At 45.6% G+C, this 23,906-nt stretch overlaps 11 protein-coding genes across 11 annotated transcripts; 5 read left to right on the top strand and 6 right to left on the bottom strand.

Annotated features, from left to right (window-relative positions):
* Positions 1–1,819: 1,819 nt before the first annotated feature.
* On the top strand, positions 1,820–5,887 carry AOL_s00188g46 (uncharacterized protein; the record flags this gene model as incomplete). The annotated part of the gene is made up of 14 exons (XM_011128295.1): positions 1,820–1,882; positions 1,984–2,013; positions 2,073–2,145; positions 2,210–2,281; positions 2,350–3,062; positions 3,131–3,430; positions 3,496–3,943; positions 4,015–4,271; positions 4,325–4,538; positions 4,599–4,828; positions 4,888–5,035; positions 5,119–5,349; positions 5,417–5,588; positions 5,647–5,887. The coding sequence occupies 14 exons, from the start codon at positions 1,820–1,822 to the stop codon at positions 5,885–5,887; spliced, it is 3,192 nt and encodes a 1,063-aa protein (XP_011126597.1).
* Positions 5,888–6,460: 573 nt separating this feature from the next.
* AOL_s00188g45 (uncharacterized protein) lies at positions 6,461–7,152 on the bottom strand (the record flags this gene model as incomplete). Its single annotated transcript, XM_011128294.1, has 3 exons — positions 6,461–6,832; positions 6,912–6,973; positions 7,065–7,152. The coding sequence occupies 3 exons, from the start codon at positions 7,150–7,152 to the stop codon at positions 6,461–6,463; spliced, it is 522 nt and encodes a 173-aa protein (XP_011126596.1).
* A 287-nt stretch (positions 7,153–7,439) lies between these two features.
* AOL_s00188g44 (uncharacterized protein) lies at positions 7,440–9,673 on the top strand (the record flags this gene model as incomplete). The annotated part of the gene is made up of 6 exons (XM_011128293.1): positions 7,440–7,527; positions 7,611–7,720; positions 7,795–8,011; positions 8,075–8,688; positions 8,739–8,970; positions 9,036–9,673. 6 exons carry the CDS (start codon positions 7,440–7,442, stop codon positions 9,671–9,673), a joined length of 1,899 nt encoding a protein of 632 aa, XP_011126595.1.
* A 69-nt stretch (positions 9,674–9,742) lies between these two features.
* Positions 9,743–10,705, top strand: AOL_s00188g43 (uncharacterized protein; the record flags this gene model as incomplete). The annotated part of the gene is made up of 1 exon (XM_011128292.1): positions 9,743–10,705. The coding sequence occupies one exon, from the start codon at positions 9,743–9,745 to the stop codon at positions 10,703–10,705; it is 963 nt and encodes a 320-aa protein (XP_011126594.1).
* Positions 10,706–10,903: 198 nt separating this feature from the next.
* Positions 10,904–11,290, bottom strand: AOL_s00188g42 (uncharacterized protein; the record flags this gene model as incomplete). Its single annotated transcript, XM_011128291.1, has 3 exons — positions 10,904–10,978; positions 11,053–11,130; positions 11,198–11,290. 3 exons carry the CDS (start codon positions 11,288–11,290, stop codon positions 10,904–10,906), a joined length of 246 nt encoding a protein of 81 aa, XP_011126593.1.
* A 530-nt stretch (positions 11,291–11,820) lies between these two features.
* On the top strand, positions 11,821–13,976 carry AOL_s00188g41 (uncharacterized protein; the record flags this gene model as incomplete). The annotated part of the gene is made up of 6 exons (XM_011128290.1): positions 11,821–11,992; positions 12,049–12,150; positions 12,210–12,378; positions 12,443–12,572; positions 12,630–12,787; positions 12,851–13,976. The coding sequence occupies 6 exons, from the start codon at positions 11,821–11,823 to the stop codon at positions 13,974–13,976; spliced, it is 1,857 nt and encodes a 618-aa protein (XP_011126592.1).
* A 268-nt stretch (positions 13,977–14,244) lies between these two features.
* On the bottom strand, positions 14,245–15,035 carry AOL_s00188g40 (uncharacterized protein; the record flags this gene model as incomplete). Its single annotated transcript, XM_011128289.1, has 2 exons — positions 14,245–14,524; positions 14,593–15,035. 2 exons carry the CDS (start codon positions 15,033–15,035, stop codon positions 14,245–14,247), a joined length of 723 nt encoding a protein of 240 aa, XP_011126591.1.
* A 421-nt stretch (positions 15,036–15,456) lies between these two features.
* Positions 15,457–16,644, top strand: AOL_s00188g39 (uncharacterized protein; the record flags this gene model as incomplete). The annotated part of the gene is made up of 1 exon (XM_011128288.1): positions 15,457–16,644. The coding sequence occupies one exon, from the start codon at positions 15,457–15,459 to the stop codon at positions 16,642–16,644; it is 1,188 nt and encodes a 395-aa protein (XP_011126590.1).
* Positions 16,645–16,859: 215 nt separating this feature from the next.
* AOL_s00188g38 (uncharacterized protein) lies at positions 16,860–17,806 on the bottom strand (the record flags this gene model as incomplete). The annotated part of the gene is made up of 3 exons (XM_011128287.1): positions 16,860–17,206; positions 17,289–17,417; positions 17,707–17,806. The coding sequence occupies 3 exons, from the start codon at positions 17,804–17,806 to the stop codon at positions 16,860–16,862; spliced, it is 576 nt and encodes a 191-aa protein (XP_011126589.1).
* A 218-nt stretch (positions 17,807–18,024) lies between these two features.
* Positions 18,025–22,367, bottom strand: AOL_s00188g37 (uncharacterized protein; the record flags this gene model as incomplete). Its single annotated transcript, XM_011128286.1, has 8 exons — positions 18,025–19,263; positions 19,335–19,701; positions 19,773–20,115; positions 20,175–20,331; positions 20,392–20,918; positions 20,980–21,072; positions 21,140–22,106; positions 22,203–22,367. The coding sequence occupies 8 exons, from the start codon at positions 22,365–22,367 to the stop codon at positions 18,025–18,027; spliced, it is 3,858 nt and encodes a 1,285-aa protein (XP_011126588.1).
* A 780-nt stretch (positions 22,368–23,147) lies between these two features.
* Positions 23,148–23,453, bottom strand: AOL_s00188g36 (uncharacterized protein; the record flags this gene model as incomplete). The annotated part of the gene is made up of 2 exons (XM_011128285.1): positions 23,148–23,212; positions 23,279–23,453. 2 exons carry the CDS (start codon positions 23,451–23,453, stop codon positions 23,148–23,150), a joined length of 240 nt encoding a protein of 79 aa, XP_011126587.1.
* Positions 23,454–23,906: the final 453 nt, after the last annotated feature.

Raw genomic sequence — 23,906 nt, 5'->3', positions numbered from 1 at the left:
CCACGTACGTACTCACGTATGTATGTACTTATGTAAGTACTAAGAAGTAAGTACTTAGGTATGTAAGTAGGCACCTCTTACATACTTTATATAATTAATTTGGACCAGGGTTAACTTACTCAGTATAAGTTATGCAATCTCGGTGAAAACGGATATGTTTACAGTGCCAATATACTTATACAATAAGCACACAAGGTATGGAAGCAAATTCGGGATAATATTGCATACTCTTCAAGTGAGAACTTAATTATAGGTTGCACGGTAAGTTACTGCTATGTAAGTACAGTAGATACAATGCAGTGCAGCACATTGATATGGGATGCTATATTATGTCTGTATGATCATATGAGTGTGAGTGTGAGTGTGAGGGTAAGTGTGAGTGTGAGTGGGAGTGGGAGTGGGAGTGGGAGGGGGAGAGAGAGCCATGTATACTATACCTATTAATTACTTAAGTAGGTACTTCTTATATACTACCTGTAGTATTCATCTCCTAGATCTAGAGTGTATCTGGGAGTGTCATGGACATACTTAAGCACTTCTTACTTTAAGTAAGTTAAGTAGAAGATGCTAGACTGGGGCGGTGAGAGGCTGGATGAGTATACACACGCACGCACATACTTTTCGACTTTCGATCAAATACATCTACATCTATAGTCCCATACTTCGTATTTTTTTATCTTTCTTCTTCTTCTTCTTCTTCTTCTTCTTCTTCTTCTTCTTCTTCGATTCCTTCGATCGACCTGTATAAGATAAGTACTTAAGTAAGTAAGTACCTAAGTAAGTATTTATAATAAGTTCCATCTTAGGTACCATCTTAGGTAGCTGGGTATCTGCTTCCTTACCTAAGAGTACCTAGATAAGCACTCGTATTTGCTTAGATACCAAGTACCTACCTACCTAGGTACTTACCTACTACCTATTACTTCCATGGATATAGCATGGAATTTTCCCTCATTGTGGGACTTTGGGGTAATCACCATGGCAAGCTCGGTTGTTATCCATCGAGTACCTATCTCAAGTGCTTTGTAGGTAGGTCCACCGAGGTACTTACTAAGTAAGTAGGTAAGAAGTTAGTACCTAAGTACTGGTAGTCATGGGAGGGATTGAGGGAGTCGAGCTGAGCTACAACTGAGCTTATCTCTCATGTAACTACCTAAGTGCTACCTATTACTTGGTATATAGGATACTTACTCAAATACCTAGGTAACATATAACATATATAATTTAATTTTGTTTTTGAAGGTATCCTAGACTACTCAGCACCGACTTACCTAAAGCAAGCTAAGTGCAAGTGCACAGTGATCAAATCTCAACATCAACATCATATCAACGCGTTTGTTTGTTCTCCTCCTCAAGTCAAGAATTACCCCGCTACCAACACCGCACACTCACTGGCACTCAAACTCTCACACACAGAAAACACACGAAAACCCTCCACCTCAGAACGTTGATAGCCAGCAAACCCAGCCAACCACCGATACCCCCAAAAATCTTGCAAATCCATCCTTACACTTGCTTGCATCCCGTGGTTTCCCCAAGCTCATCAACTCTTCATCTTCATCTCCATCTCAATCTCCATCTCCATCATCGTCTTGTTCTTGTTCTTCTTGTTCTTCCTCTCCTCGCCTTTCTAATAATTATCCATCCAGCTACTTCTGTTTCTCCCTCTCGTAATCACCTTCACCCTCATCCTCATCCTCATCCTCATCACCCATCGCAGCTTGCTTACCCCTCCTCCTCTTTGACTTCTTCTCGCCTTCGTCACCAAGACGTTCTTCCGGCCTCAAAATACCATTTAATATCTGCTCAACATAAACCCATGGCTTCAATCGAGGAGCTGGACACTCAAGTCCGCGGTTTCTACGAAGGCCGGGGTGCTACTGTAATTCCCCTCCCTAATCTACACTTAGGCCATATCCACCATTGATATGTATTTCCTTTCTTTCTTTCCCTCTTACTGACCGTTATGTTCGGCGAACACAGCGCGATGCAGCCCAGCGATATATGAACCAGGTATGCCCCATTTCTCTGAATCCTTCCTCGTTCATTTACTGACCGGCAATCTGCTTTAGTTTCGGGAGAATCCTGACTCGTGGTCAATGGTAGACAAAATCCTAGAGTCGTCCTCGTACCCCCAAACGAAATGTAAGTGCTCTGTATACTACTGCTACCACGATATATCAACCTTACACATGTTATATCACTACAGATCTCGGCCTCCAAGTTTTGGACAATGTCATCCAGACCAGGTGGAAGATCCTGCCAAAGGATCAATGTCAAGGTTGTTTTGAACCCACAAGCTCTCCACCCCCCTCTAGAATATAAGCACTTACTTGTTCGTCCTTTCAGGTATCCGAAATTTCGTCGTCAATTTCATCATCCAGAGTTCATCGTCGGAAGATTTATTAAAGCAAAACAAAACCCTTATCAACAAACTAAATTTGGTCCTCGTCAACATCCTCAAGCAAGAATGGCCACATAATTGGCCCTCATTCATCCCGGAAATCGTGCAGTCCTGCCGAACTAACCTCTCCATCTGCGAAAACAACATGGCCATCTTACGTTTGCTTTCTGAAGAAGTTTTCGACTATTCGGCGGAGCAAATGACTCAGGCGAAAACAAAAAATCTCAAATCGACGATGTGTAACGAGTTCTCCGCCATCTTCACGCTATGCCAGGAAGTTCTCGCTGGTGCTACTTCCGAGACTCTACTTCTTGCGACTCTAGAAACCTTGCTCAAGTTTCTCAATTGGATTCCGCTTGGCTATATTTTCGAAACTCCCATTATCGAAACATTAAGAACACGCTTTCTTCCAATTCCCGTTTTTCGAAACGTCACTCTAAAGTGTCTCACGGAGATTGGTGGTTTACAAATCAGTGGTCAGATCCATTATGAAGAAAAACTCGTCACTATGTTTACCAATGTCATGACTACAATTGCCGAAATTATTCCAATCACCACGGATCTACGATCGATATATCCAACTAGCCCTCCGCGAGACCAGGAATTCATCCAGAACCTTGCGATCTTCCTGTGCAATTTCTTCACTCCTCATGTTAAAGTATGCACTCGTTCCTTTTGTCTACCCAACCATCAGATGAATGAAGTGCTAACAAGTACCTCGACTAGTTAATCGAAAACCTCCCCAATAAAGAGTATTTGGTCCACTCCCACCTTTACCTCATCCGCATCAGCCAAATCAATGACCGCGAAATCTTCAAAATTTGTCTGGAGTACTGGACCAAGTTGGTTGCAGAGCTATATGAAGAAATGCAGCAGCTTCCAATGTCGGATCTCAATCCTCTTCTAAGTGGCGGCGCCCCTCCACCAAATCTACTCAACAGCTATCCGTTACGAAAACACATGTATACTGAGGTTCTATCGAACCTAAGACTCGTCATGATCGAAGGAATGGTCCGACCGGAAGAAGTATTAAACCCCCCTCATCGAATATATCGCCAAAGCATTATGGCCCTCACTAACGATAAATAAAGGTTCTTATCGTCGAAAATGACGAAGGTGAAATCGTACGCGAGTTCGTCAAAGAAGGCGACACTATCCAACTCTATAAAACGACTCGCGAATGTTTGGTTTATCTCACGCATTTAGATGTTGTGGATACTGAAACCATAATGTCCGAAAAACTGGCAAGACAGGTCGATGGTAGCGAGTGGTCTTGGGCTAACTGCAATACGCTTTGCTGGGCTATCGGTTCAATATCTGGCGCAATGAATGAGGAAACGGAAAAGAGGTTCTTGGTTACCGTCATCAAGGACCTCCTCGGTCTGACTGAAATGAAACGTGGCAAGGACAACAAAGCCGTTGTAGCCTCTAACATTATGTACATTGTCGGACAGTACCCTAGGTTCCTCAAAGCCCATTGGAAATTCCTGAAAACCGTGGTCAACAAACTTTTCGAGTTCATGCATGAGACACACGAAGGTAAGATATCAACAACAACATCACGGAAACCAGTTGAAAGGCCGTTTTGTTAATGGTGCTACGCAATATAGGTGTGCAAGACATGGCCTGCGACACCTTCATAAAGATCGCCAACAAGTGTAAGAGACACTTTGTGGCTCTACAACCAGGAGAAACAGAGCCGTTCATTGAAGAAATCGTTCGTAATATGTCCCGTATCACAAATGACCTCGGTCCTCAACAGGTTCACACATTCTATGAGGCTTGCGGGTACATGATCAGTGCGCAGGGTCAAAGTCACGCCCAAGAGCGCCTTCTTCAGGAGCTTATGGCATTTCCTAACGCAGCTGTAAGTATTTGAACCTCGATTGGATCTTTCTATACTGTACTAACTGCCATTAGTGGGACCAAATAATTGCACAAGCAAATATCAATCCCTCCATCCTTGAGGATCAAAGTACAGTCAAGGTCATCGGAAATGTTATGAAGACGAATGTTTCCGCTTGTAGCTCAATCGGCCCCTACTTTTACCCACAGCTTGGGCGAATATACATGGACATGCTGTCAATGTATAGGGCTGTCAGCGGGATGATCTCTACCGCTGTGGCTCAAGAAGGTGCTCTTAGTCCTCTCGATCTCCAACGCTATCAAACCCGCTAATACTCCAAATCCACAGGTCCGATCGCAACAAAAACCCCACGAGTCCGTGGGTTAAGAACTGTCAAGAAGGAAATCCTCAAACTTATTGATATTTATGTCCAAAAAGCGGACGACTTGAATGCGGTCAATGACGATATCGTACCACCCTTATTAGACGCTATCCTTGGTGACTATGCTGGGAGCGTTCCAGATGCCCGAGACCCGGAGGTCTTGAATGTCATCTCTACAATAATTTCGAAGTTGCGGGTTAGTTATCTAAATTCGCTTCAGTCATCATTCTTTGATCAAACCTAACGCTACAATAGACCAAGATGGAGGATAAGGTTCCTTCGATTATGGGGAACGTTTTCGAGTGCACTCTCGAAATGATCAACAAAGACTTTTCAGAGTACCCAGAGCACCGTGTGGAATTCTTCAAGCTGCTTAGGGCAATCAACTTGAACTGTTTTGCTGGTATGAATGAACTTATCGCGTCTTCATCAGAAATCCTAGCATGCTAACTTGTCGACCTTTTTTCTCCCTTTCGTTCCTTTTAGCCCTTCTCAAACTCGATACTCGTCAATTCAAGTACATCATTGACGCTTGTCTCTGGGCTGCCAAACATGACAATAGAGAAGTCGAGGCTGCCGGCCTGAACATGTGCATCGAGTTGGTCAACAATGTGAACGAAACCGATGCTGCGACCGCTACCGCTTTCTTCCAGCAGTTTTTTATCCCAATTCTCCAGGATATCTTCTTCGTGCTTACTGACACTGACCACAAGGCTGGTAGGTTTCCACGAGAACAGCTACTCCCATACGTTTCCTAGTCCAGATACTAATACTTCAAATTTAGGATTCAAGCTCCAAACCACCCTACTCGCCCGCATGTTCTCGATCGCGCAATCAGACAAGATCCAAGCCCCATTGTATACAGACGGCCAAGCACCCGCCGGAACCTCCAACCCAGAATTCCTTAGCCAATTCGTTAGCAATCTTCTCCTTAATGCATTCAACCACCTGAAGCCGTAAGCATGAACCCTACTATGCTCTGTTGCTTTCATTATCTAACACATCCATATGTAGTCTTCAAATCGAAACTTTTGTCAAAGGTCTCTTCAATTATACGGGCGACTTGACCAAATTCAAGAACAATGTCCGCGATTTCTTGATTCAACTTAAAGAATTTGCAGGTGACAATGCAGAACTTTATCTCGAGGACCGCGAGAATGAAGCTGAGGAAGCGCGCAGAGCTGAAAGAGAGAAATATTCGAAGGTCGGGGGTCTTCTCCGCCCGAGCGAGCTCGACGATAATGACGATATGTGACTTTTTGGTGAGGAAGGTGAGATGCGTGGACCTTTACCGTATGGAAAACAAACAGATATAGATTACAAAGCTGGAGAACAAAATCAAGACTGGGCTGATGGATGGTGGTGGCTTTGAGGTAGCATTCGATGAGCGCATGCTGACTTGGGAATCGAGCAGCTAGACTTATCGACAAAATTGCTGGCGCTCAGGTTCCACCTTTTTTTTTGTCTTTTATCATTTATCATTTTCGTTTCCCTCATTTCGCAAACCCTTGGATGCACAATAGACTTGAGCTGAAAAAGATCAAATGAATAACATTGTTGTTTTGTGCGAACTGATTTTCTTCTTCCATTTTTCTGTACCGTTACAACAGCGTAGATATCTAGTCGGGCACGTCCCTTCCGGGAAAGGGCAACGAATTCCTCCCGCAGATTGGCTTTTGGACCATCGCCCAGGAGGAGCATTGGTGTTCACTCATAGATTAGTAATTGGAGGATTTTGAATGACAACCGCTTGAATTGAATATATAATCTGTTCCTTGTACACAAATTAATGTAGAATACCGTAGGTTTCAGCTTGTCGCGCAGACTGCTATGCCCCTTTGTATTTGTACTTGAGCTTCTCCAACTCTCCTAGGTTCACACTAGCCATTGCCTTCCTTCCAACCGCGGTCGCAATCCAGACGAAAAGCGGCAGATATAAGAGGTAATCATGATCCCAATGCCGATTTGTAAAGTAAGCACCAATGGTGATGATGGCAATGAGAATGGGATTAAGTATTGGAACCCAGGTCTCCAATGGCGAAAGGAGCTCCTTAGCTTCCGAGCCGACTGGAATGCGGACGGTAAAGCCGGTCATTGCCAGCGATGAGACTGCAAGGACATCAACCCCTGATCCATTACCAAACCATATTCGAATAGCAATGAGGGAGGCGGTGAGGCCGCAGAGGCATGTAAATACGAGCTATGGTGGAGAAAAATTAGCAACGTATCAATGCGGCATTCAAACAAATATCTTAGACAGCGTTGCGAGGGTTTCTAACAATAAAGAATGCGTTTTCTCGATCATTTGCTTTTTTGAGTTCTTCGATCAATGCCTCCTGTTCTTGAATCCCGGGTTCGTTAGCGAGGGAGTTGGGACCAGTATTGCTATTTGCATTGTATTGGATGCATTCGAGGATCCCGTACTATCTCACCTTGCTCATCCAGAGGAATAATATTATCATCATCGACCTCATCATCACTCGCCGACGCGGTGAACGGCCTTCGAAGCCTGCTAGTCATTTTACTGTCGGTGCAAAATGGTTGGTTTGGTGATCTGAGATGTAGTCAATAAATACCTAAGTAGGTACTGCAGCTTGAAAGGTTGAGTGGTTCTGTAGGTTCTGGAGTTGGCTTTGTTGGAGAATTTAAGCTAAACACCAAACCATGACGACGACCTCCCACACGTATACACGACCACTACCCGCCATGGTCATGCATCAAACCCTGCCGCTCGCCATAGAATCTAACGAACCAAGTTTGATTGAGCTTTACTGAATCGGAGCGCACTCCAATAATGCATGGCGACCATGTCTACCATAGATTATGGCACTTTAGGTCATGTTGAGTATCAGGCTCAAAAGGGCGAATGGAGTTTCGTGAGACGATCAAAATCTCGTAAGTTGGACGTGAAAACGAATCCGATTGGGAAATGCATGAATCATCGTCGACGTTAGTACTAACAAGTATCTCGTGAGAAGCTCGAGGAATAACTGCCCTAGGGAGCCCTGCCTTATTGGTTCCGCCTTCGGTCGACGGTAGTGCTCCCAGCGTCGCGAAGGGAGGGCGCCAAAAGCTTGCGCTGCAATTTGTAGGAGCTAAATAACCGTTTCCCCATATCGGTGCCTTCTAGTGATTAATAGAAAACTTTATCGGTGGCTATAGACTGGGTCACATACCGAGTTTGTCCCTGCGGTCAACCAGATCGTAGATATGTATGAGGAATCAAGGGATGTGCTGCATCTATCCCAATGGGCTGTGTCGAAAACAAGCCCGCTTGTGGTGATTGCGTCCTCCACGGAGGCACAGCCTTTGGTAGGGAGTAGCCATACCTCTCGTAGAGTTTTGGTCTATGCAGCCGGTATTTCCGGAAATAAGATAGGTACAAGCCTTCGAATCATCGGCCTTTTACAGAAGGATAGTGTTTACTGAATTTTATATGTAGGGGTTGCAATCGTTCAACAGCAAAGGTTTGCGAAAGACGATCTTCTTATACGACGGCCATCTATAAAACCCCAGCTTGAAACCGTTTTTGAGTGCGATGGCCCCATCGAACAAATACAACCTGTATACGAAGTGGAAACTAGGAAAACAAAACGTAGGTCTCTTCATCTATCTACTCTAGCTCAAGACTTTAGAAGTAACCCTAGGATTCAACTAGCTTATGTTGTAATCCGTACCCAAAAGTCGATCTATATTGTCCAGATAACAAGCGAATCCGCATCGAGAGTTGGGCTTCCTCTTTTTGGTGCTGTTTGCTTAGGGACAATTGAAGCCGGAACTGTTGGGTGTAGTGATTTCCTTCATATCGCTGTCAACCCATGGAAAGGCGAGGAGATTGCTTTCGTCGACGTTGGCGGGAAATGGAACGTTTGGGATTTCTCATTGAGGAAGACACAAAAAACTAGATATGCCCCGACTACTCCAAAACTTATCGCATCAGGGGAATTATACGAGCCAAACCAAATCACATTGGCATGGGCAAATATCACATGGGGCTCCGTTGAAGCAGAATTGTTGGTCGCTACTCGAAAGGAACTCTTCAAGATAGACACCACGGTACGAATGACATTTCATGAAAGGCGGAACGTTATCTAAAATTCAAATAGACAGGATTGATTACAGACGTCTTTCAAAACGTTGTCAGGGGATTGTCTACTGAAGTAGAGATAATATCCGTCGTACGACCACAAATAAAGCCTGGCAGTCTCCTAATCTTGACGAATTATACACTACAAATCCTCGAGTTGGCCGCAGAAATCAAGCCAATTTTGAGCTGGAAGCACTGCAGGCATCCACAAGACCGTTCCCTTTCTTGTTCGGCATGGAATGTTGATGATAGTAAGATACTGTATCAAAAATGCCATGTGCTAGCGGTACCTTAACTGACTGCTGGCTCTATATAGCTGAATGCGTTTTCATATATTCGCGATACAACCCAAATATCAGTGTTATCTGGGGCCTGAACAGTAGAGAACCGTTGGATTTTTCGTTCCTGGCCGCAAAATGGTCTGACTGCCCAATTCTAGGACTGATAGTTTTAGAAGGGTCCACAGAAGAAAATACAAAAGGTGAAACAAATAGGCGGTCAGATATATTCACCGTGACAACTATTGGTTCGAACCGTGATGTTTGGAGGCAAGACTATACACTAAATTCGAATATCGATGCTAGGATATTTCATAATAACCGCAGAGGAAATTACTTGGCCTTGAGTAATCAGATCATCGATTCAAGTGATGAGAGTGATGGTCAAGGCCGGCAGCGGGGTAGCAGAGATGAAAGTGCGGATTTAGGATCAACCTTTGAGAGGTTGTCGCTAGGTACATCTAGGCGCTGTCGAGAAGTCTCTAACGTTTCTATTATCAATCTCGGGAATGTTTATGAGCTAGCTTTCGATGACGAGCGGCCCATATACAAAACCGGGGCGCAGGAAGATGGGCGAGTTTTTTTGCAAGAATACTTGAATATTTTGCGATTACATTTGAATACTGACAACGATGATGAAGCAGACACCATCAACCCTAGTTTATTGAGCTTGTAAGAGTTACTCCTTTCGGTGATTGTGTCCCAAATTTACTAATTCATACTTAGCTTACATCTGAAAAAAAAAATGGAGGGGCTGTTCGATGATCTGAGTATGCTTTCCATAGGGGTAGATGGTTTGGTGCATACTGGCAGCACTTCGACTAGTATCCTTAATCTAGGATATACTCGGAATTTCAATGAAATCTTTTGCATTCTCAGAGATTTATTTGAAGAAAGTGACAGCCAAGGGGATTTGGATAGAGCTTTATCCCCAGAAGCGCTTTATGACTCGCTGAGCAGAGTATGGCTTGAAGCCCTCCCGGTCGACGCGCCGCCTAGACTAAGGTTGAGGAGAGAGCGGCTTGCAAGAATGATAGCCATCGACATTAGCCTTTCCTCTCTTGGTGCTTACCCCCGGCTAGTAGCCTCGGAACGGTCGAGAGAGCCAGCATTTCCCGGCGGGGGAGTACAACCTAGTTCGCAGTCTGTCGGTACTTTGCAATCGTCTTCTTCGTATCTGACTGATGAAGATGACAATATCATGGAAACTGGCAGGGTTTCGGGGCCGAACAGTAGAGGTTCTTCTCGAAGCGGAATATCGAGTTCGCAACCCCGCATGTTTCTCGAAAACTTTACGCCAGTGGTCCACATCCCTGTTATAGGTGGAGATATAGACGGTCTTCTTACCGACTGGGACGTAGGCCAATCGCCGGAAAACTATCAGTGGCGCCCAGTACTCGAGATTCAGCAGCAAATTGTCGCGGATTTCCGAAATTCCGAATCCAGATCGCGGTCCAGGTCCCGCAAGGGCTCAAGGCGCCGGGATCAGAGCGCATCGTCTACCGCAAAAAATGGTTACATGCATGGAATCCGGGGCGGGGAAGATTTTCCGATGACACAACCTGCCGCTCGGACTGAAACAGCAACGTTGATACCGATATCGTCATCTCAAACCACTTCGGCCCAGAGGCCTCCGGCTTCTCAGGTCCACAGGGGGAAGTATGGGGATTCAAGAAAGACTAAGAAACGAAGAACTGAAGGGTTTTGATCTGGCCTAGAATTGATATCGCAAACCATCTTGATACACTTACTACCCTAGAGTGCCATATAGCATTTAAGTTGAAGATATTGGATTCCCCCCTATGCGAGAATGCTGCAAGACTAGCTAGAATTGTCCCAGAACACCAAAGACGCCCCGTAAATGCAAAATAACACGAGATACTTCTGTAGAACAAAGCTAAAACACTTAATCTTCATCATCATCGTTATCATCCTCTTCCTGGAGCCTTTCACTCTCTTTTCTAAGTTCTTTTATGACGGCCTAACGAAGTATCGTCCTTGTTAGATACCAACTTTTTCGTTCATTGGAAAGAGACGGAAGGAGGTAGAAAATACCGCTAATGCTTCTGGGTTAACACCATTTTCAATAAGACTAACGCAAAGAGAAAGCGTGGTTCGATCAAGTTTTGTATTCTAATGCATGATCCGAAAGATATATATGAGAGAAGAACGAATTCGATGCACTCGGGCGCAGGCCTACCAGTAATGTTGAGATTTCATGAAGAATATCGATGACTTGGCGAGCAGCGGAATTGCCTCCGCCTCCTGCAGCAGGGGTACCTCGGCTGGACATTTTTGTAATAGGTCTTTGAATTCTTGAAGCTCGATGAATTGGAGTTTTGGTGGTCAATTATCAATCTTGTTGGGTTTTGGGGAAAGTGTCGTTGTCGTGGTGGTGTTTTGTTGTTGTGGGCGCGTTAAACCCTTAACCCGTCCGTATCTTCACCTCCTCCACGACCTCTGACTAAGACCACTTCCCTGAACTTCACGACTTCATACATTCCCGACACACAACATCCCATAGCCGTATCATTTAATCACGCCTGCTGCATCGGCAATAAGGCATATTGAATCTCTGGAATCATGCAAGGGCATTCTTAGCAAGGACAATCCATTCGCACAACATCCTTAGATCGAAGCCTTCTCCACGAGACTCCCTCGAGACCTAGGCCCCGCTTCCGAATTGGCGCAGGTCTTGCTTCTTCTACCGTACCACCGACTTTGCTATCTGGAAACGCTGCTAGTGGTTTGCTGCAAACGCCTCCTGGCCAATCCTTTGCTCCAACCACCAACGTTCCTCGGACGGAGCCTCCACCAAGGAGGATGGGCTCCCAAATCTTAAAAACCAAAGCGTCTAGCGCCCTGACAAAACCTTTACCTCCAAACTATCATGCCCTCGTTACTCCGGTTCTCCACCGAAGATTTGTACGTGCGTCATGGACCACAGTAACGATCGCCTACGTTGCCAATATATTGATGGAGAATGTCTCTGGATGTTAGTTCCAACTTCGCCTACTTCGAAATAAAAAATCGTTACTAACTTGTCTACAGGGCCATGGTCTGCTTTCCCGCTTGGTCGTGCCGGAATCAACGCCCTAGTCCTTTTTTTCTTCCTAATGCCGGTACTCGTTTTGCGAATCGCGCAACTTGCTAGTATGTTGAACTCTTAGGATGTCAGTATTGTCAGCCACTAATATGGATGCTATTTCTAGCTACATCGAACAAAAGTCTCTCTGATGTACATTGTCTTATACGCTCAATTTCCGATCGAAGGCTCCTGAGGTGCATTCTCTACTATACCCTTTCCGCTTGGTTGATTATCCAATTTTACCTCTGGAATACGCTGCCAGGCTCAGATCTCGGAATCATGACAGAGTCAATGTATGTTCTGGGTTATCATATGTCATGAAGTTTAGACGATTGGAACACTAACTTCTGCGTTTAGCTACCACGGTCATTGGGAACTGAATGAGCGCTCCCTCTATCTTGGATTCTACGCCATTCCTCTGGGAGTTATTCAAGGCCTCATCCATGTCTGGATTGATAGGGATTTTTTGAAACTGCACGATGGAGAAGTACGTACATCGATATCTCGCTTGGGTAGCCTATGAATTCGCTAACGCAAACTATAGAAATCCTTTACGCAAGCATTCCTCGAATCTACCGTCAAGTCAATCCAACGAATTGGCACCACAATAATTGTGTCTGTTATCTCGGGGCCACTGAGTTATTGGATATTCCGGCCAATTGTTTACCGCGTTGGCCGTTTAGTTGTGGGGTCATTTACTAGGTAAGATATCACCATCTTCGCTTTTTGGGCCTAAAACTGATGACTTGAACTTGCATCATACAGAATCGAGCCCGAAGAAGTATCACAACCGATGTCGGACAAGATCGATTTGTTCTTTCGGAGTATCTGGCTCACCGTTCTCATTGTCGTTGCCTGGGAATCGACGAATCTTTCCTTTGCTGTCGAATTCGGGAAAGGTCCGATCAAGGATGGAAAAACCATTAGTGAAATATCGCCCGATCCAAATGGTTCTTTGATTCTGGGCTTGAAACTTAAAAAAAAACCCCTCTCTCGCCGCCTAGCTTTCAAGGAGCTATCCTACATCGCCAATGAGATGCCCTCACGCCGTGAAACCATATTTAAAGAACTCACAAAACCCGTCTATACACTGAACCAGATCATCACTGAATGCCGAGAAGCCATCGCACCGATCGTCACGAACTTAACACCCCCGCCCGATGCCCCCACAAATGCCGCTGATCAAAAGAGCGTTTCACCGGTCAAAGAGATCAAGGGATTTTCACCTCAGAAGCCAATTGAAGAGAATATAATGCGTACCCCGGCGAAACAAAGCGCTTTCGAACAATGGCAGGCTACACCGAGCAATATGCCAAAGTCGCCGATCAGCCTAGATGTTCTCAAAGCCCAACTCGTCAAGAAAGAAGTCGTCGAAACTAAGTTCTACGAATTTCTGAACCCTATATTCCATAGCCGATACGGGGACGCTCTTCGGTTGACGATTCAGCGAAAGACTACAAGTCTGCTCCCGGACGCAAGCGCTCAGGTTGATGCGGTCAATGCGCTCGTTGGGTTTGCCCTAGCTTCGTTGAAAGAGGACACATACGGGACTGTTCAGAAGGAGCTTGTGTGCATCCTTGAAGACTTTACCAAGATTTCTGCCGTCTTAGAAAAATACATGGCAGAGCCTCCTGTACACTGGACGGACATCCACGCAAAAGAGGCTTTATCCAAAAACAGTGCAACGGAGAAAAATGATCTTTATCCTGAGGCTGTTGCGCTATCTTCTGCTGTTAACGATGGGCTACAGAAAATCGGTGATGCATTCGAGAAATACTTCAATAATCTCGGGCTGTCTGTTGATGCCAGGCGGAAGATTAGGCTTGTTCGTGAAGCCGCGAAGAAAAAAGCTATTGCCCCTGCAGCTACCCCTGCCCTAGCCCCCGCCTAATCTACGAAGGGCTCCATTCATGAGAATGATAGTGTGGCCGTGTACGATACATATTTTCTTATAGCTTGGTCTTCTTCGTTCGCTTTTGCGCGTGTGCATATATCAGGCGTTATGAGGCGAATATTTTGTAATTTAGAGCCTTTCAATGCAAATGCGCGTATACGTTATAATTTCATGATGTCGTCTCGGATCGATGCGGAGTATCAAGTAATTTAGTGGAAATTTCGGAATTATACATATATATATACAAGCGGTCAATACCAGTCTTTTAGAGCCAACTATTGAGCCATCTCTGCGCCCTCATCCAGGTACCCTCCACCGTCAACTTAGGCCGAACATCCAGGTAGAAGCTGGGTATTTCGGGTCGGTTAGGGTCCCTCTTGCCGCTATAAAAGTCGATAATATATTCGACATTGGTCCCACACCTATCTATCACCCAGTCATGTCTATCGAATGGGGCTTGGTAGCCGAGAAGAACCAAAATGCGGGCCTTCGGGGAGAGTTTTGAAGCATCTCCGGAGAATGACAGCAGTCTCGGGCCGCCGCATCTACTTCGATTGAAAATTAATTAGCCAACCTAAACTACCAAAAAAGCGATTATATCAGGTAGACGAACTTTTCGCTGCCTTTGCCCCTTTCCCAGTCTCTTATCTCCGCCCACGCTCTCTCGTTCACAGCATTATGTATAGGAACAACCATACGCATATCCTCTGCCTTGGGATCCCAGTCCTTCCGTTTCATTGCATCAAAGAACATCTTTTCTGACGGGTATATCCAGTTTCCTACGGAGGGAGATACGGAAGAAGCAGCATGGGAGTTTGGGGATTCGGCATTCCCGTTGGATATGGTGACTCTGGGGATCGAGGATACCTCTCGGGCCTTGCTGAGGTTATCGGTAGCTGCCGGCGGCTGGGTCGAGGTCTGGTTTCCATCTTGTTGCGGCTTTTGTTGTTTTAGCCAGGCAGCTCGGGTGGAGTGGTCGACGGGGCAACCTGCAGCGGCAGAAGAGTCCAGCTGTCCCTGCGCAGCGGCCTGGTGGGTTTTGTCATCTGGAGCCATGGGGATCCCGCTGCGACCGCTACTCCATTGCTAGGACGGTGCCTGTGATGGTGATGGTGATGGTGATGGTGATGGTGATGGTGATGGTGATGGTGATGGTGATGGGATATGGAGATATTATTTGCACGACGCATTACAAATGCAAAGGTTTAATTCGGCTGTTGCCGCACTAGTGGGGACTGGCCGCTGGCCCCGGTCACCGACGGCCGACGTCCCGGGTAAGCTTGGCCAGGAACTGTTTGTGCGCCCTGACAACCTCAACAAACTCGGCCGCGGTGTCCAGTCTGTTGCCTGATATAAAGCTAGCAGCTAACCAACTTCACTTACAAAACTCCTATTTACCTATTACTTGCTTAATTGGGCACCTTGGTACCTATTCACTTACCTATAAATTCAACCGCTGGCTCGAGATAGCATCACCATGGCAAACCCATCCATCTACCATGCGACGGCCACGGCTCCGGTCAACATTGCCGTCATCAAATACTGGGGTAAAGCTTCCACCAAGCTAAACACACCCACCAACTCCTCACTGTCCGTCACCCTCTCCCAAGACGACCTACGGACAATCACAACTGCATCCTGCTCCGCGTCATTCGAGTCCGATGCTCTGTGGCTCAACGGCACCCCTCACGATGTCAGCAATGCAAGATCACAGGCTTGCTTTGCTGAATTGCGAGCTCTACGAAAAGCAAAGGAAGACAAGGACTCGTCTCTGCCCCCACTTTCCACCTACAAGCTCCATTTGATCTCGGAAAACAATTTCCCTACCGCTGCTGGACTTGCTAGCTCTGCTGCCGGCTTCGCAGCCTTTGTTAGGGCAATTGCAGACCTCTACGAGCTGGACGAATCTCCGACAGAATTGTCACGAATCGCAAGACAGGGCTCCGGGTCTGCTTGTCGGTCACTATTTGGTGGTTATGTTGCTTGGGAGAAGGGAGACCGTGAAGATGGGCAAGATTCGCTCGCGGTCCAGATAGAGTCAGAGTCCCACTGGCCCACAATGCGAGCGGCAATTCTCGTTATCTCGGATGCTAAGAAGGGAGTCTCGTCGACTTCAGGGATGCAAGCAACTGTTGCGACATCCACCCTATTCCCAAACCGCGCCAATTTCGTCGTCCCCGCGAGGATGGAGGCCATGAAGAAGGCTATCGTGGAAAAGGACTTTGAAACCTTCGCAGAACTCACAATGGCGGACTCTAATTCCTTCCACGCAGTATGCTTGGATACCATCCCTCCTATCTTCTACATGAATGATACCTCAAGAGCTGCAGTCCGTGTCGTCGAGGAGATCAACAGATCTGCTGGCAAGAAGGTTGCTGCGTATACCTTCGACGCCGGTCCGAATGCTGTCATTTACTACGACGAGGCTAACCAAGACCTAGTGCTTGGAACTTTGAAGAAGGCTACGTCGAATGTTACTGGTTGGTCGGATAAGTACACTCACATCAATGCGGCGGTGCCGGAAGGGTTCAATGAAGCATTCTTGGAACCCTTAGCTGGAGGCGTCTCGCGAGTTATCCTGACAGGTGTGGGATCTGGGCCGTTGAAAGTACCAAAGGAGAAGGCTCTTATTGATGAACAAGGAAATCCAAGGTCTGCAACATAATCATGTGGTTGATATTTTTACGACTTGTATGAGCAATGGGGGCCTCAAATGCCTAATGGATATCCTATTGGAATATGATCCCAAATTATACCTGTTTTTACGATGTATGAGTCTCTAGATTTTCATATAATACATACAAGTTCAAACATAGCTCCTGCTTAGGGTTTTGCTATAATACAAGTGCCTAAAGATTCTCGCAATTTTGGATACCTCCTCTAATTTGAATCACTCTCAACTCCTTTCCTGGCATTTTCCTCCTCCAGCTTCTTAGTCAATCTCGCAATTTCTTCGTCAATCAAAGCAATCTCTGCATCAACCATCAATTGTTTGCCCCTCATTTTGGAAACGTACTCCTCGCTGCTTAGTTTCCGGACCGGGCTATTCTCAGAATTTAAAATCCTGGAAAGTATTCCTTCTCTCGGCGGCGCTTCAGATGACCATTCTTTGCTACCACCTAACTTATCTTGCTTTGCAGAGGCTTCGATAGCATTTAGAACGACCTGGCCTCCAACACCAGCTATTCCAAAAGTAATGAAGCCCGGGATCAGGTTTCTCCGCCCACCTTTTTATAATAGTTTAAGTATTATATTAAACCGATTAGAGAAAGTGCTTTTCGTATTTGGGGCTTGGGGTTTTGGTTTTACCTATGACTGCGCCCCAAGTTGCCCCGATGACGGCGGCAGATGCACCGCTTAATATAATTCTTTCGCGGGGAGGGATGCCACAATCTTGTGGATATTTAAATACTCTCTTAGAGAATATATCTCTTGTAACTATTGATTAAGGAGATAAGGGTCAGCATGCGATTCAAACTTCGTGACGAATGTTTTATGGGAACAGGTGTAGTACTATAAAAACCCGTTCCTAGAATGAAGCAGTTCAATGTAGTTCCGACGATATATAGACGACTGCGGGGATTGTTTCTTAGAGTAGCAACGAGGGCACTTATCAACCCTCCGCATGTAGCTATTTGAGAAAATGCCGGTCGATAATGTCAATCACCTATATACCCATCCGCTATTTTGTTCAAAGCCTTTGGTTGGCAGGAGGATATATATCTACCAGTTGCGAAACCAACATAAAGGCCTTTAACCAAGGCCCCCGGTCCCCTTTGCACGGCTTTCCCTTCTCCGGGGGTCGAGTAGTTGATGTTATCAACCATGATTCTATAGCTTTCAATTTTTAAAGCATTAAGTTTTGTTGTATTTTAGTATAATCATTCGAAAGTTTTTCGTTGTTCTGCATTTACTTGCCTAGGCTACATGCTACACACACACATATATATATTTAAATTCTGCGTTTGATTAATTGAATTGAAACAGATATCCTTTAAATTCTCTGTAGCATATATACATCTATACGGATTTTGGGGCCATAGTGTTATAATATAGACAGTCCTTGGAACGGCTTGATGGTTGAAAAGTCCGGAGGCTTGATCATTTTCGTTTCCGCTCCGTCTTCCAACTCTTCCTCATTTGGTGGCGCAATATTAGTCAGCATCGCTGGAGCGCTATCAAACACATCCTTTCGTGCGATTTCAAGCGCTGCAAGGACGCTTTGCATTCCAACTTGTATCGACTCTGCTCTTTCTCTCATACCCCGCCTCATCAAACCCTCCATGATTCGGTGGCTCTCTTCTTGCGTTTCATTCACCCTAGATATCAGCCTTCCAATCGAGTTGACCAGATACTCTTCTTCGTAAACAGATCCCTTTTTACCCCTCGCCTTTTTGCGTTCCTCCCTCCTCCTGTTCTTAGATGTTTTCCGGGTCGCATTAGTCGCTATACTACCTGGAGTCTTATCAGTATATCTAGTAAATGTTGAGCCAGCTGCAGTCAAAAGATCTGTCCCCGCCACGGATACGTTGTCCGGAGCGTCGGTTTCGCCAGAGGCACCGTAAAAAGCGACAGGGTCATTCTCCTTCTTTTCGCGCAGGACTTTGATACGGGATGTTTGCGACTTGATTTGTGCTATGAAGTCTGCGATAAGCTCCGATGTAGTGTTGAATGCTTCGATGAGGCCCGGGTCCACCACTTCTTCTAATAGATCGAAGGATTGTTTCAAGGCTATTACACGCATTGCATCTTGAAAAAAGGAACCCCTGCAGTAACATGAAACTGCTTCACGAACGTCATTACGATAGTCAAGGAATAGCGTAGCTGCATTCTTGAAATCTCTACCCTCGGTAAGGGCGTCAGCTAAAATTCCACTGAGCTCAGTAATCTCTTCATTGGAGAGTGGTATCCTGCTAGCAGCATATAATGCTTCCTGCCATAGGCCGCACTTCTGGTAAGCATCCAGTGCTCTTTCCCAACAATTGAGGTACTCAAACGAGATACCGGCCTCCTTGTAACTGGAGCTTGTCATCAGGTACTCCGCATGTGACTTGACAATGATTCTCCTTTTTTCATCATCATATTTTACGAGGTTCGTGACATGTCGGTATAATTCGTGCTTCACGGTGTATTCCAAAAGCTCAACAAATCCTAGGTCTCCCATCTCATGAAGTGAATTTGCTGCCTTCTTATGTCGGCCCAGGAAATCATCAATGAAGAACTTTTGGCGTAAGGATTCCATATCTCGGATCGATTGAAGAAACGGGAGATATTCCCTCGGGTCCTAGGCAAAAGGGAGTATGCTGTTAGATTCCCAACATTTTGCTAAATTAGGGATATACTATCCAACAATACCTTCTGGGATTGCTGTGCGATCAGCAGCGCGAGCTCTAGGTCGTATATCCCTAAAGAATGATCGTATAACAGGTTCACATCCGCAAGGAAGCAGATGTGTTCTATAGCTAGATCGGCGTCATCAGATTCATTTTTTTTCATTTCACTGATCATTGAAAGTCCACTATCAAGGTCAGCTGGTCTCTTGCTCACATAGCAAGTCACCAGGTTTTGAATGCTTGGGGATTTCCTGCGCTGGATTCCTTCCAACATCGCATCGCATATTTTGTTGACTTTTTCAGGGATTTCCGCTGGTGGATGGGGCTTCTCCCCCTTGGTTGGGTCGTATATTCTCCAATCATACATAGACTTAGATACGTCATCATCCCTAATTTCTCGCGGTGTTAGGGTCTTAGTTCAAAATTAGGGGATTGACTTATTTTTCTCAATGATACGTACCGAAGTTGTGACAAAAAAAGATCGATATATTGAACACTGTCGACTTGATCGAGGAAAAGATCTATTGAACCCATGAACTGCTCCGCATTGTGGTCATGAAGTAGGTTAAAGTCCACACGGTGCGTTCTGCAATATGAAAACGCGGCCTTGTAGTCTTTGGAATCTATGCATTCTCGGATTCCCGCTAGAACAAGAGCCCGGGGATAGATGGTCTCCAAATTTCCGCGTGGCATCTGCAAAACGACAGCAAATGTCGATGGTACAACAGTGACCAATTTTCCTCCTCGCTCAATAGCTCGACACAGTTCATTACCAGCCGCATCATCCGGTGGAATTTGGAAATCTCCTTAATTGTTAGCCACAGTCTTTACATCTGCTTCGCGGGGAAGTGGGGGTTCTTACCATCTGTATTATCTCTTAAAGAAATAAATTTCAGAAAATTTTGTATCGTGGTAATGATAAGATGTTGATTTGTGAGGACAAAAGAAGTGCAACCGTTCAGCAGTGGCTTCCCGTTGCAGAAAAGACGCCCACTAGGACCTAGGGCGAATATTTTCCGCTGTCCCTTTATTGTTACTACTTGCCATATTTCCCCTCAAAGTAATGATACCAATCTTACCTTTTGCTCAGCTACATCATATCGGTCATAAATTAGGCATGCTTGTGGGTGATTCTGCCGGTCGCGGGAGACGAGTGCCTCGTCAAAGACAACCACTTCTCCGGATACACTTTCACAGAGGAGGCTTGAGCCATCGCTCGATAGTGTAATGCTTGAGACCCCGTCTACAAGCTGGCTATCTTCGATTTCCCCGAATTTACCCCAAAAGCCCTCCGTTTTTTGGTATATCTCGATCGCACCTGTGCCCCGAAGCAAAGCAATTTTTTCTAGCCCAAAAAAACATATTTGACGATAATTTAAATGAGCCTCGAGCTTAATGGCGAACTTTTGGACTTGGGTTAGTGCCTTTCTTTTTAGGTGCGGGACGTCCCAGTTTATTATATCAACTCCTCCCGCCGTAAGAGCCGCTAAAATATCGCCGGCTGGCGATACTGCGACATCGATAACATTACTATCAAGCGTAATTTCGCAAAGAGACATCGGAGGGGGCATATTAGCGTATCGAAATGGCGTTAACTTCAGGTTGCCTGTGGGTACGGAGGTTAAGATTAACATTACATCAAAGAAGGGGGGGGTTTTATAGCTTACTCCCATCGATTACCGCCACAATACCGAGATCAAAAGGCGGAGAGGTTGCACCGCGATGGATGAACCAAGTAAAATCCAGTTCGGTTATTACTCCTATATCCCGCAACATATTATTAAATATTGGACCATGTGAGATACCTTAACCATCAGGTGGGCCTACCGAATGTGGCTATGCTCAGCTGAAGTGTCCTCTCCGGATGCCATTTGACCCGTGGCGGTGGAGAATCTAATGACGGCCCCGGAAAAGACTTGCAGAATATTTCGCTTTTTAAATACCAGTGATAATTCATTGTCGTCCATAGCTGCACCCGATCCTCCAAGCATACTGCAAGAACGGTTGAATCCATATTCCACTCAAGGTCGTATATGGCGGCGGGCTGGGAGCCTGTTCTAGGCACCCGAACCGGAAATTCTCCATGCCTAAGGCCGTTTCTCTCAAAGAAAATCACTTCGAGATCGGATCCGGTGCGTTTTACGGAAGCGATGATGTTTCCAGATGGTCGCCAGCTTAAAGCGCCTTCCATTCCATCAACCGGTTCACTGACACCATCAAGCTCGCCGCTTCGACTGAAGATTCTTATGATCCTTCGTTTTCCGTCCTGGACCGTTGAGAGCGCGACATATTGGCCATCCCCTCGCCAGCTTAGCTTGGTGTCTTTGGTATCTGCGGAACTGAGTAAACCTTCATCAACTCTCTCCGGCATGGTTGGATCCTTCAGTGCTGCAGCCCTTTTGCCTTTGAATTGGGTTTCTTTTTTGCCCCAGCCAACGTTGACATGCTTCGATAATTTGAGGTCTTCTTCGGTGAGGCTAAAATTAGCCAGAGGCTCAAAGCGCCTAGTCATGAGAACAAAAGTTCGAGCCTCTGTCGCGATGGCAAGGAGGCTCTCATCTGGGGACCAAGAAGCTGCAGTTATTCCTTCCTCAACTGAGCCGACAATTTCAACTTTGCTTTGGCCATCGTGGGGTTCTTCCCAGATGACGATGACATCGCCACCTTTAAGGACGAGGCATATCGACAAGTCATCTGCAAAATAGTGTAAATCTAAAATCTTGTCCTCTTCCAAACCATTTTTTGGACACGGCCCATGGTAATCCCAGGATGCTATATTTGTCACCAATCCACCCTAGTTTCGCAAGTGTTAACCAATACATATAGGACGAGACTAATCTAGATTGAATTTCGATATCTTTTTGCTAAAACTGGGGAACATGGTGCTTACGGTAATGCGATTGATTTCAATGATGGGAAAGTCCAGTGACGGACCGAACGCACAGATAATCGAATTCGAAGAAACATCCCACTCAGTCGCCGCGAGAGGTAGATCTGGAACTACGGTCGAGCTGACCTGGTGAGTTTCCCTGCGTGTGGAAAGTAGATTACGCATGTTGATTTTGTTTGGAGTACAGAAATATATCTGGTAGACAATGAGGGATGGGATCCGAAAGTTAAGATTCTAGATCAACTGACCGATGGCAGTGCAGTTATCAGGGCCATGAATCATTTCCTAAATTTAGCATTTCGATAGATCTGTGTGAGGTTGTTGCAACTGGAAAGTTCTTCCTCCAACACATTTTTTATGTATGCGGGGAGTTCATCGATGGCCGCAGGTTACCTCGAGCCCGCGCTAGTTAGCGCAACCGCCATGGGCCAGCAGGTACCAGAATAACAAAATACCTATCGGGTGGTTTGGATTGGAATTGCGAGGGATTTGGTGTGGGCCAATTGTAACCGACGTAGCTAGTAGACTAACGGTTGTGATATTAATTGCATGTAAGTACCATTGAAGAACGGTTGAAAATTGAAAACGACCTACCAGCGCGTAGCTTACTTACACTCGGGAACTTCCTAAGTGTATTTTACTTTGTGACCTTTCGAATAGCATGTAGAACCTCAGATTATCTAGATTTAGCTCTAGATCTGGACCCAAAGAGTATTCAGATACACACGCCGGGTGCATGTTTTCAGGAACGCTTAGTTTGTACACTTAGATATCCTGGCCAAAGCCAGATCATATCTGTAATTTATATATAACTTTAGTATGTACTTAAATTGAACAACAAGGAAGAAACCAAGGCAATCCCCATTTCATATTCACAGGCTACATCTTCTTTGACACTTCGGAGGCTTCGGAGAATGGATGAATTCCCTCCCTAATATAAACAAGCTACAAGAAAGACTTCTTCTTCGTTTGCCAGACAGCAATTCCGAAGGGTAGTGCAAACCCAACGGCTACAAGACAACCTCGGGGTCAGCACCATTGGTTTGAATGAGATGGTGAATTATGAGTCAACGTACCGCAGAAAGTGACGAATTTGATGCCGAAGAACTTATTAAGAGGGTCGAATGGGAGATTGCTCCTGGGACCACTGGGATAGTGGTATGGGGAGGACATCCTCGGGGCCGAAGTGGAAAAGTTCTGGCGGGTAACGGTGCGTAAACCGGCGACGCGGGAAGCAATTTGAGGCCGCATTGTATCCTATTCAATTATATAATCTAGGTTAGCTAGATAGTTTTTCATCGTCCGAAGTGAAGTAAAATCAGCGAAGTTGGGTGGAGTGAAGTGCAGGTTAGTATGGATCGGGAGATTCGAAGATTGCTTCGGAAGAGGAACAAGATACATACGGATTTGCGATTTTGACTGTAATTCAAAGATGTTAGCGATGCCTGAACTCTCGACGACTCGGCTCCAGCTGGTTGTATCCTTACGAGTGTATGTTTGTCTGTTTTCAATTCGGGAATGCGGAAGAAAAGGATGGGTGTTTTGTTGGAGGGATGTTTGAATCTTTACATCACACCACCAACCGTTCGTTAGCCGATACCTGCAGCCAAACGCCAAGACATCGAACCCAGAAATTTAATTCTTGAATTTCCTGCCGCGGTCAACAACCAACTTCACTTCAGCTTCCACCTTTTACCATCGCAA

The sequence above is a fragment of the Orbilia oligospora genome (genome assembly GCF_000225545.1).
Source record: "Orbilia oligospora ATCC 24927 unplaced genomic scaffold scaffold00188, whole genome shotgun sequence".
Classification (NCBI taxonomy): domain Eukaryota; kingdom Fungi; phylum Ascomycota; class Orbiliomycetes; order Orbiliales; family Orbiliaceae; genus Orbilia; species Orbilia oligospora.
This window is presented reverse-complemented; position numbering and strand designations above follow the sequence as displayed.